This window comes from Protopterus annectens, chromosome 17.part0 (assembly GCF_019279795.1).
Source record: "Protopterus annectens isolate FY-2018-M chromosome 17.part0, PAN1.0, whole genome shotgun sequence".
In the NCBI taxonomy this organism is placed as follows: domain Eukaryota; kingdom Metazoa; phylum Chordata; order Ceratodontiformes; family Protopteridae; genus Protopterus; species Protopterus annectens.
Window position 1 is genome coordinate 824,833,434 of NC_056751.1, and position 12,953 is coordinate 824,846,386.

General features: G+C 43.1%; 1 protein-coding gene across 1 annotated transcript in view; it reads left to right on the forward strand.

Moving 5' to 3' along the window:
• The window catches only part of CTR9 (CTR9 homolog, Paf1/RNA polymerase II complex component), a 1,518,941-nt gene that overhangs the window by 1,236,530 nt on the left and 269,458 nt on the right, over positions 1-12,953 (forward strand). The window contains exon 21 of the mRNA XM_044059132.1: positions 2,476-2,619. Coding sequence (XP_043915067.1) covers positions 2,476-2,619 — 144 coding nt within the window. The remainder of the gene's footprint in view (positions 1-2,475; positions 2,620-12,953) is intronic.

Consider the following 12,953-nt stretch of genomic DNA (forward strand, 5'->3'; position numbering starts at 1 on the left):
TTATCAGGATAGTTTGACTCTCTTCATGGTCAGTTTTTCCTTCATAGAAAGCCATTGGTGTCATATCCAGGCTTTTTTGTTTGCACAACCTATTAAGACTCATTCACTTTTGAGATAATCAGCAACAAAAATAAACAGAAGAGAAACTTAACATTTCTTAACAGTTTCACATTTGCATTGTCAAGTAGACTTAAAACCAACAGTGCAACTATATTAATAAACTGTCTGCAAACAATAAGACAATCCCTGCAGTTGTTAAATCCCACCCTATACCAAAGATACACTACACAATGAATTGGATTGCCAGACTAGAGCAGGGTTTACTAGAAAATTCTTTAAGTGTAGAAGTCAGTGTGTGTGGCCAATACAGAAAAGATTGGATGCCTTGGTGTAAGCATCCAAGTAGCCATCTTTTGGTGGGGAAACCTTCCACCCAAGAAAGCCCATAACAAAGAAAACGAGCATAAGGAGATTGAGGGAGAGAAGACCTAACTAACTGTGTCACAGATGCTTGGAATGTCTGCCAGTGAGTCAGTTTTCCAGTCCCTGGTAGGGTTATCTAATATGCATGTTGACCTCTGTCTTTCTGCTTTGGAGGTAGATGTACAGGTAGCTGCTAGCATGTCTTCCTGGGTGGAGTACCATGAGGAAGGTGTGATGCATGTGCCTTTTATTAGAAAGGTGGAAATCTGCCCTCTTCTCTTCACGTTGTCACAAGAAGAAGAGACCATCCCGCTATCATTGACTCCCTGGGACTGGGAGAAGATCACAAAATGAGTATAGTTCAGTGCAACATAAAAGTTAATTTTCCAATTCCAGGAAGTGTATGCTTCCCATAGTGTGCAGGGGCTGGTGAAATGCCCCCCCCCCCCCCCCCACACACACACACACACACTGACCTTGATTCAAGATCTGAAATGCTTTGCTGAGAATTATTCCAACAATGGCAAGTAGCAACTAACAGATCTATAGTCCTTCACCCCCGAGCAGGTAAAGAGGTAAATGGATGCTGCTTAAGTCTTAGAGTCGAGTTTATCCCCAGAGGAAGACAGAGGACAACTTAGTTTGTGTTTCATATAGTGTACCCCTGTAGTTTTGACTGTGGTGAAGGGGATGCTATCTCATCAAGTTTTTCTGCAAAAAGATAATAGTAACTTCTGGAAACAGTCATAAAAAATGCACGACTTTTTAAATGGGTAAACTTGGAAATGTCAAGTTAAAAAAAAAAAAAAAAAACTGTACCAGGAGGAATCGTAGCCCAGAGTGGTCCATCAGATTTTCATAGTCTGAGGATACCTTCCTTTGCACCTCTGTATAGCCATATTCCATTTCCCCTTTCCCCTTTTCCCAAGAAGCCAGGTACGTTCTGTGGAATCTGACACACATTCACCAGTACTTCTACAGATATCAGTAGCAGAGGCTGAAATTATTTCCTGAGGGGCATGCATTGGTGGCAAGCTGTTACTGGGTCAAATTTACTTTGCCAAATGATGTGGAAAGCAAAATTCTAGATGAATTCAGGTGAAAAGAATTATTTAAACTGCTCTTGCCTCCTGCCAGATGCACATCAGTGCCAGTCTGATGTCTCGCAATAAACAGCGGAATTTCAGGATGGATCACTTCAAGCTCCTAAATCTTGTTCAGGATGAATCACTTCCATGTACCTAAATCTTGCTAAGCTGTCCCAAACTTCAAGGAAGTACTTGGTTAAGTTGTGTTATGATTGCAGGGATGTAGTATGTCTAAAGGCAGCTTGTCTGGTCAGTCATCAATTGTCAAGCCTGACTTAGGCACTATCTGAGGATGACCCCTTAGACACAGAATCTCTTTTTGGTAACATTTAGAACATTAGAGGAAAAAAACAAGGTCATGCAAACTGTAAATCAGCTTTTTAACTCCCCAGACCCCAGTTATAGAAATTCCAAAATTGACCCTTTCATCAGTCACCAGCCCTGCAGTCAGCAGATGAAGGCAAAGAATGGAAGTAGATGTGGTGGGGAAAGAAGCACAGAAGTATAATGCTGGCTGGAAGTGATACAGCCACTCCCTTTGGGCAGTTATATTCCCCTTCTCTCATCCTAAAAGTTGGCACTGTTGGAAGAGAAACTGAGCCATTTCACAGAGACTTCAGACTGCTAGGTGTTAAGCATCATAAAGGAAGTGTTTGGGCATGCTTATATTTTGAAAGGATGATGGAAGTATGGAACAGACTGACCTCAGAACTGCTGGATCTTATGTGTGAAGACGTTTTAGACATACGTTAGGTTGAAATGCAGCAGTGTAGGTGTTTTATAAGTTATACTTTTTTTTTTTTTTCTGTTGGAATGTGGTCATTTCATTCTATTTGAGCCACTTGTTTCTTTCTATGCATATTTAGACCTTATTTATTTAATTTTCAACCGCATGCTTAATTGTTACCGTGTCCATTTTGTTTTCTGAAAGGAAGGATAACATTTGTTGAAAATTATTTTCTAGGAAGAAAAACGTCTCAGAGAAATGGAAGAACAGAAGAAGCTTCTAGAGCAGAGAGCCCAGTATGTAGAGAAGACCAAGAATCTTTTGGTTTTCAGTGGCGATATGGAAACTGCAAAGGAGAAAAAGAAAGGTGGTGGCGGCAAGGTAAAACACACAAACTGAATTTTTCAAGATTCTTGAGTACTGTGTGCAAATGTTTGTCAATGAATTCTAAGCATCGATGTATTCCCACTTAGAAAAGCTGCTGAAATTTTATTAATTTCTGTTGTATTCTGTACCGTCATGCTTTGTGATTTCTGTTAAACTAGCAGCTGTGTACAGGCCATATGCAGTGGCTTTCACCCAGTAGTTTTACACTACATTTAACACTTGAAGGCACCATTGAAAAAAAAAAAAAAAAAAAAAACAGGTATCTTCATCATGTTTTCCCTCATTTTGCTGTACTTTTCAGACTGTGTCTTTTTTATTATTCAGTGTATACTTGTTTAGGGTAAAAAAAATATCTAAGTAATAATTATATACGAGTCTAGTTCACTACTGTGTAATTTATACACACACGCGCACACGCACACACACACTGCTCATGTTTGTTTTGCCATTTGTCCTGGGTCATGACTGAAAATGGTGCATCCAGTGTTTAGCAACAGTTCTTTTACTCATTTAAGAAAGGAAAGAATTCAGTAAACAATCATCTTAAGGATCACCGCTGATCCTGCATCTTAAGGATCACCGCTGATCCTGCATCTTAAGGATCACCGTTGATCCTGCATCTTAAGGATCACCGCCGATCCTGCATCTTAAGGATCACCGCCGATCCCGCATCTTAAGGATCACCGCTGATCCCGCATCATAAGGATCACAGTTGCACTTGGGAATTCCACTGTTGACGGATGTCCAGAACTCCAGCCGGTCTTCCAGACATCCGCCTTGTAGAACTCATTTCTCCCACATTATGAAAATCAGAAGGATGCACAGTATGAAGAACATCATCCTCTGACTTACACCCACACCTACAGCCACACACCTGTACCCACCAGAATTATCCAGATAATTTCAGAGCTGCAGTAATGATCCAAAAATGACTGAACCACCTCCACTGCACCTTGTGGGCTAGAGACCACTGGCTTATATTTAGCAGACACTTATCTCGGACCCTATTTTTTTTTAATTACCTGCGTTTCTGTGAAATGTATGTGCCATTTTGGCGGAAGATTCATGTACCCACTGCCGTAGCAGTGAACCTTCTACGTCTGCATAGCTTCTCCTACAAAAGGAAGGGTCTATATTATAATGATGAAAACTCATAATCTCGACCACTCACATGAGCGAAAATTTAAATACGCGATGGTGGTATTTCATGATTTCACTATAGTGAAGATCAGAATATTTGTCCTTTCCTCACTGTAGTGCAATTTTGGAGTTGGAATATATTCTTGGGGGGGCAGCCCCCCCACAATAGCGATTTAGAGTATTTGAATTTTCGCTCATGTGAGTGGTCGAGATTATGATTTTTCATCGTTATAATTTAGACCCAAAAGGAAGGGTAAAGTTATGGCATACTGATGAGTTGAAAGATTTGACCTACCAAGCCCAGATGTATTCTCCCCTTTGCTTCTGCACTTTAAATGTTCAGGCTTCTCCAAAGGATGTGATCTTCAACAAAACCTTTAATGTATTACAGAAGTATTCAGTTGTGGAGAACTTCCTGACTGTCGCATGAATTAAAAGCAGTGACCATTCCTTCAGAAGTTCAGATATTTGAGTTTTTTTTTTTTTTTTTTTAATATATATATATATAGAGAGAGCCTCATTGAAACCGGACTTTCAGCAACTGTTGCTCAGGAAACAAATGTTTATGAAGTGGAAGAGGAAATATAGATATTTGTAAAGGAACCCAGTGATCAATCCTGGAGTGATCTCATTGGTTGTAACCAGCAGCTTATAGCTGACATCAGCTAATGATAGCCAGATAGATTTGGCGGAAAGTGATTACATCTGCCACTTTGAGTATTTATTGCCCAAACCCCATGTACTCCAAACTGCTTGTGTAAAACAAATGGGAACTAGACTTGAGGAATTTCTGGATGCGACATTGAGCTATCCTTTGAAACTGTTACAGACTTTCCCAAAAGAGCACTTTCTGAAGCCTTTTTGCGCATTGACCTCGAATTTAGTAAGCACACTCTTAAAAGCAGCTACGATACCATACACGTATGTGCCAGGATGGATACATTTGGCTTGGTTATATCATGATATGAAGCGTATTTTTCCTGTGGACATCAAAGGGCAGCCCCTAAACATGCTGGTAGTACCCTTAAGGCAGAGATTATTTACACCTCTCTTTCATAAAGCATTTAAGAAACTGTCTGAAAAAAGGCAAAGCCTTTCAAACAGAAAGCAGTTTTGTTTTCTTGATATTAAAATACAGCAGGAAGATGTTCTTCGTGTTTCACTGTTGCAGTCATTACATTTGGGTAATCCTGCTGGCAGGTTGCCCTCAGTTGGCCTGAATTCCAAAGTCTTGGGTCCTCCGTCGGCTGCTGTTGCCCCTTCCTGGTATAAAAGAAGCAGCCAACGCCATTTTCTTTAGTCTTTCTTGCCACGCGGTGCCCAAAGCAGAAGCAGTTCGCAAGTGCCGGTCGGCCGACTCCTGAGATTTTCGTGTTCGAGTTTCAGACCCAAAGTCTTCAATAAAGCTAAGTACCCTGTTGGGGAAACTTTTTTTCTTGCTCCAGACTGATGTCAGAAAAAGTTAATAATTGTATTTCTTGTGGAAAGCAAATACCTCATAAGGATTTTCATTCTTACTGTATTCCTTGCCTAGGCCCTGATCACGTTTCTGGTTGTCTGTTTTGTGCTAGATTTAACCAATGCACTATTAAGCGTCAGTATCCCCCTCCAGATAAGAGGCCTAGGCAAGAGCCTGACTATGAATCTTCAGATCAGGTTTCTATTTCTTTTGATTCCTCTTCTGATCAGGAATATTCTCTTCCCCCCTACGAGGATTCTGATGCTGAAGAATCAATACCTTCAGCTTCTTCTCCAGAGGGCTATTCTTTTGGGGAAACCTTGCATACCATGAGGGAGCATTTCCCCTGGGAGAGCCAAGATTTTTCAGAATCTAAAAAGAGGCTCATGGATTTCCTTTTACTACCTCAGCACAGGCCTCTAGCCATTCCGCCTGTGTTAGACATTGTAGATTATGTGTTTTCGGAGTCTAGTCTGACCCCTGACTCCTTAACTCCACCTCCTGTTAAGCCTGACAGATATTACAGGGTTCCTGACTCTCATAAATTCCTTTTTAAAATACCCTCCTGCAGACCCAGAGACTATTTCACAGGGTCCCAAAGGAGTTGAGGCTTCCGCTGCAAAAAACCCTACCCCCTCTGACAGGGATTCTGGGGCACTGGATAGATGGGGTAAAAAGGTTTACACATCTGCTACCTTGGCTATAAGGGCCTTAAACTGTCAGTTTCATATGCTCAAATATCAGCAACATGTCATGGCATTGCTTAAACAGCAAATGTTGTTAAACTCTGAATGTGCAGAAAACAAGGAAATGCAGGATTTATTGCATGCAGCTGAACAAGTTGGAAAGCATACTTTGCAAGGTGGTTTTGATTCTTTGGAGGCCTCCTGCAGGGCCGCAGTTATGGGTTCAGTAATTAGAAGGCATGCTTGGTTAAAGGAACAAAATCTGCCTGATCATGTTAAAGCTAAATTATTAGATGAACCTTTACAGCATGATACTTTGTTTGGTGTTAAGGCAGAAGAGGTGTTAAAGAAAATGGAGGACAAAGCTAAATCTATGCAAGCTGTCAAAGATTTTTTTACAAGTACAGCCACCTAGGTTTAGTAGACACTGGCTTACAAAGAATTGGTCCTTTCCTGTGTCAGACAGACCTCAAAGGGGCAGATCCAGACACCCTAGAGGCAGATCCCAGGCACAAGGTTCATACAGGTCAAAGCAATGGGGTGCTTCTACCTCCAAAGTTGGAGAAGACAAATCACAGCCATGCAGAAAACAGTCCCAATGACTTCCCCTTGCCGGCACCAAGCGCTTATGTCCTGGCAGCACCCTTAGGGGGGAAATTAGCACTTTTTTCACAAAATTGGCAAATTATAACCCAGGACAAGTGGTTTCTAAATATAGTGTCACAAGGCTACAAGTTCCATTTCCATACCCTGCCAAAGGCAAACGGCTGGCCAGATCTCCCAAAAAATCAATGGGCAGAGGTGCAAAAACAAGTCTCATCCCTCATGGACATGAAGGCCATTCAACAAGTACCAGAGCAAGAGCAGGAACAAGGATTTTACTCAAGGCTGTTCTTGGTACCCAGAAAGGACAAGGCCTGGAGACCAATACTGGACCTATCTATTTTGAACACATTCCTGGATATACCAAAATTCAAAATGTTGACTTTGCAGCAGCTTCTGCCCATGCTGGGCAAGAATGCTTGGCTTGTGACTTTAGACCTAAAAGAGGCATACCTGCATGTCCCAATCAGACAGTCCTGCAGAAGATACCTCAGATTCAAGGCTGGCTCAATGCATTACCAATTCTCTGCACTGCCCTTTGGCTTATCTACTGCGCCCAGGGTCTTTACAAAGTGCCTGGCACCAGTAATTGCAGTCTGCAGACAAAGAGGAATACAAATATATCCTTACTTGGACGACTGTCTAATTCAAGCAGAGAACAAGGACATACTTCTACAGCATCTGGCGTTTGTGAAAAGAAGTCTAACATGCCTAGGGTACACAGTCAACGAAAAGAAATCAAAACTAGTACCCTCTCAAGAGATAATATTCCTGGGTGCAAGCTTAAATACAACTGCCCAGATGGCTTATCTCACGCCAGACAAACAAAGGCAACTGACTACCTATTTCAAAATGTTGGCAACAAAGGCCCAGTTATCTGCAAGAAAAATTCTGCAGGCTTTGGGCTTCATGGCACCCTGCATCCTACTAATTCCATTTGCAAGACTGCATATGAGGAAACTTCAGTGGTACCTAAAAAGTGTTTGGACTCAACACTGCCACAGCCTGGAAACTGATTACCCTCATTCCCTGCCTGCAACAGGAGTTTCGATGGTAGGCGAAGGCTTGTCACCAGAACAAGGGACAGCCATTCACATTACCCCCAGCCAGGCAGATACTAACAACGGATGCTTCAGATTATGCCTAGGGGGCCCGCATGGCAGGAAGACGCATTCAGGGCACATGGTCCTCAAACAAAATGCGTCTACATATCAATCAAAAAGAGATGCTAGCTGTTCAAAATGCCCTGACATCCTTCAAGGACCGTCTTCATCCGGGACAACTACTGATAAAGACAGACAACACCACAGTCATGTGGTATATAAACAAGCAGGGGGGCACACATTCTTACCCCCTTTGCAGACTAACCATGACTTTGTGGGACACAGCATTGACTTACCAAGTATCTGCAGGCACAATTACTGCCAGGAAAGGAAAACACTCTGGCAGACGAACTAAGCAGAAACCTCGTGGATCCCCACGAGTGGCAGCTGGATCCACAAGTCTTCAGCATGATAACAAGGAAATGGGGGTGCCAGACATAGATATATTTGCCTCCCCTCACAACTGCCAACTAAAAAGATTCTGCACAAGGACTTATCACAGACAAGCATTGAAAGTGGATGGCCTGTCTTTCAGCTGGAAAAACCTATCGGTATATGCCTTTCCTCCACTGCCTCTCCTCCCCAAAGTACTCCTAAAGGTCAGACAGAAGAAGCCAAAGATGATGCTGATTGCCCACGCCAGTACTAGTATCCAGTCCTAAGGAACTTGTCTCAATGACCAGCTTGGACCTTACCTCAAATACCTCATCTACTGTCCCAGCAAAACAATCAGATCCTGCACAGCCAACTCTGTACTTTAAACCTGGCAGCATGGCGGATAATGTAGGCATACAAAACACACCTCGGTAAAGCTGTGATGGATGTCATTTTGGAAGCCAGAAGGCCTAGTACTAGAAAATCTTATGCTGGAAAATGGAAGAGATTCTGTGCTTGGAACCTGGCACAAGGAACTGATACAACTGTTCCAAATATTCCTCAGATTTTGCAATACTTAACTGAGATGCTGGACAAAGGCCTATCTTTTTCATCAATTAAAATTCATGCCTCTGCCATTTCGGCTCATTACAATACAGAGCCACCAATCTTTTCTCATCCTTTATTAAACAGTACCTCAGAGGAGCCAAAAATTTAAGGCCTCCAAGGAGATCACCAATGCCTGCATGAGACCTCAACTATGTCTTGGAAAAACTCACCCTGCCTCCTTTTGAGCCAGCTGCTACTGCTGACATGAAGTTTTTTATCTTGAAAAACAGCTCTGCTCCTAGCAATAACTTCTGCAAGACGTGTTTCAGAGCTACAGGCACTCATGGCTGTGGAACCTTTTATCATGTTTTATCCAGACAGAGGGTCTCTGTGAGGACAAACCCAACATTTTTGCCTAAGGTGGTGTCCAGTGTGGCTCTTAACCAAACTATTCATCTGCCAACTTTTTATCCAAATCCACAGAACAAGGGGGAGAAAATTCTGCTTTCTTTGGAAGTACACAGACAACTTAGATTCTACTTGGACAGAACCAAAGTGTTCAGGAAGACAGAGCAATTACTAGTGGCATATGCTGCAGGATCACAAGGAAAGTCGATCTCAAAGCAGACTATTGCAAAGTGGATAGGGCACTACATTCATTTCTGCTGTTTACACCATGGCAAGCCAGTGCCTAAAGGCATTAGGCCACATTCAACCAGAGCTGCAGCCACTTCAGCAGCCTTTCTCAGGGGAGTACCAACCAAAGACATATTAGAGGCTGCTACTTGGAGTTCAGTGCACACCTTTACAAAACACTATCATCTACCACAGTACTCTAAGTCCAGGACAGGCTTTGCCACTGCAGGTCTGCAGGGCCTCATAGCCGCTCCTAATGCTGCTTAGCTCCAGCCTCCCAACCATAGCTTTGGGACTCTACCCAAATGTAATGACTGCAACAGTGAAACACGAAGAACATAGTACAGTTGTGTACACTTACCATAAATGTAGATGTTCGAGTGTATTCACTGTTGCAGTCCAGGTTACCCACCCGCCATCCCCCTTTTTTCTGCTGGAACTTTTCTTTCCTTCTCTGATTTATACAACCTGTGTGGTGTATTTGCTTGTAGATGAAGGTAAAGGTTATATTGGTGTATGTATTTTATTTAATTTTGGCTACCCTTTTAGATGGGGGGCACCTGACATCTGGGGCAAGAAAAACTGAAGAAAATGGCGTTGGCTGCTTCTTGTATACCCCTGACGTCAGGGAAGGGGCGACAGCAGCTGACGCAGGACCCAAGACTTTGGAATTTAGGCCGACTGAGGGCAACCTGACAGCAGGATTACCCAAATGTAATGACTGCAACAGTGAATACACTCGAACATCTACATTTATGGTAAGTGTACACAGCTGTACTTTCCCAATAAGCAGTGGCTGTATATTTATTTTTGAAAAAAAGGTAACCATGTTTAATTCAAGCAAAATATGGCCAGTGGAGATGTTGAGACAGGCATTTGAGTGGGGGCAGCAGTTTGCTGCCACTGAAGAGGGGGTGCCTTACAGTTCTGACTGTTCTGCCCCCATTCTCTACCCCTGCCTGTTAGGAGGAAGTTTTTGTATTTCAAAACCCAATAATCAGATCCGTGGGTGGCAGAGATCATAAACAGAAGATAGAAGATGAAATTCAGATGCGTTTCCTCCAGACCGGATGACTTTTCAGAGATCCATATTAAATCAGATGCCATCCTAGATTCATACAACCTTCCTTCTTTTTCCAGACATTACTGTGGAAGGTATATCCTTTTCAGATAATTTAACACTTAATACTTTAATGGTGAGATTTTTTATAATGTGCTAAATAAGATTAAATCTTTTCCTGAGGACACCTCATCTGGAAATGAACTTAAAATTGTACTTTTCCTGTTTGGGTATAAATTGAATATCTTCCTGATTGTGTACACCACAGTGAAGGAACCATGTATAAATTAAATCATTTCCAAAGAGTTACAGATTTAGACCTAGTACGGAATCACCTCTTACATGAAGGAGCAGTAAAAATTACTAAATTCCTTTTGGATATAGTTCCAAATGGTTACACTCCATCTAATTTGATTTCCTATAATATTGTTTTTTATCCATACACCTTCTGGGCCAGAGGGTAGTACATATGTCCACAGAAGATGACCATGTACAAACTAAAATGTAGATGTTCTTCATGTTTCACATTTGCAGTCATCACATTTGGGTTATCCCTGCCAGGGTAGCCCTCGGCCGGCCCGAATACCAGAGGCTTAGTATTTCTGCGTTGGTTGCGGTCACTTCAGGACTGACGTCAGGTCGTCAGTAGTATAAAGTAAGGCAGCCAATGCCATCGCATCTTTCTTGCCGCGGAGCCTGAAGCAGAAGCAGTTCGCACGAGTGCCAGTCAGCCGCTACCTGAGTTTCGTCTTCCGAATTGAAGCTGAAGTCTTCTAAAGCTAAGTACCCTGTTGGGGATACTTTTTTGTTGCTCTAACCGATGTCAGAAAAAGTTAACAATTGTCTCGCCTGTGGAAAGCAAATGCCACACCAAGACTTTTATTCTTACTGCGTCACTTGCTTAGGCCCAGACCACGATGTCCCCCGCTGCTGCTTTTGTGCTTTGTTCAACACCAGAACTATACGTCATCGGGCCCTTATTGTAGCTAGATATTTTCGCTTACAGTCCTCGAATTCCAATATGGCTTCAGTAATCCTTTCGACAGCAGATCTTCCGAAGAAAACTTAAGGATAAAGACAGAGACAGACCACACATGTCCAAACCTACCGGCGACGCTTCCGTTAAGCTAGTCGTCAGTTCTCCTGTCCTCAGTGAGGTACTTTTGCAGCCCCTGATGCCCGCTTCTGTAGAGTTGCAGGCCGCAACCAAGACCCTTTCGGAGACTGGTATGCCACAAAACTCTTCGACGAAGAATCCTGTGGTTGTCTCTCCCTTGGATGGGTCCAGAGCCGCTGAGCAGGCACAGGCTTCCGAGGAAGTAATTCGTACTACCGATTCTCAACACAAACCGACGTCTTCTGCGTCTACCATTCTTTCGAAAACTACCATGTTTCTAAGGCCCAGGGTACGAACCACACCCAAGAAACCAATGACCCAATCTCAGGCACCTGATTCCTTGCCTCCGTCTGTAATGCTTAAAATGACGGAAGACCTTATCATACTGCTCAAGGAAAGCCAAGCTACACCTTCCAAAAGAAAGAGATCTGTCCCCAGTAGTTTTGTCAGAACAGGAGTCTGATGACTCTGATGAATCTGAATATAAAGACATGCAACCCCTCTCTGCTTATGAGGATTCTGATGCAGAGGACTCAATTCCTTCGGGCTCTCCCACAAGGACTTTTCCTTTGGGGAAACCCTTCATACCTTAAAGGAGCATTTCCAGTGGGAATGTCAGGACTACCCTCAGTCAAAAGAGAGACTCAGGGAATTCTTAGATCTTCCACAGCACAGACCCCTGGCCATTCCCCCAGACCTGGATGGTTGTGGACTACATTTTCATGGAATCCAGTTTGACTCCTGTCACTCTCACTCCTGCACCCCGAAAACCTGACCGGTATTACAGAGTCCCTGACTCACACAAATTTCTTTTCAAAAATCCTACTGCTGATACTAAGGTAATTTCTCAAGGGCTTAAAGAAATTAAAGCAACCTCTGCTAAGAATCCCACCCATCCGATAGGGATTCTCGAGCACTAGACAGATGGGGTAAAAAAGTATACACCTCTGCTACTCTTGCAATCAGAGCACTGAATTGCCAGTTCCATATGCTAAAATTTCAGCAACATACCATGGAACTCCTCAAAAAGTGTCTTCCTTTCTGGCTTGTGCAGAATCTGAAGAGTTACAAGAGTTAATGCATTCTGCAAGACAAGTAACTAAGCACACCTTACACTGTGGTTTTGACGCCCTAGAAGCTTCTTGCAGGGCAGCAGTCACTGGTTCTGTCCTTAGAAGGTATGCATGGCTTAAGGAACAGCCCTTGCCAGACCTTGTCAAATCTAAATTGTTGGATGCACCCTTGCACAGACAACTTATTTGGCACCAAGGCAGAGGAGCTCTTAAAAAGATGGGAAAAAAAAGTGAAATCTATGCAGACAGTTGAGGATTTCTTACAGGTCCAGCCACCCAGGTTCAGCAGGCATTGTCCCTCCAAGCACTGGTCCTTTCCTGCTCCCACCAGGTCAGTTCAGCCCAGACCCAGTGGAAGCATACCCCCCAGACAGCAGCCACAAGGAATGCAGAGATCAAAACAGTGGATTTCCTCCACTTCAAAAACAGGGAGTTCTAAGCCACCCCCCCCCCCCCCATTGTAAGAACTCACAATGACTCTCCTCCCCCACCACCTCCCTCTGCCCACCTTCACTTACCCCTAGGAG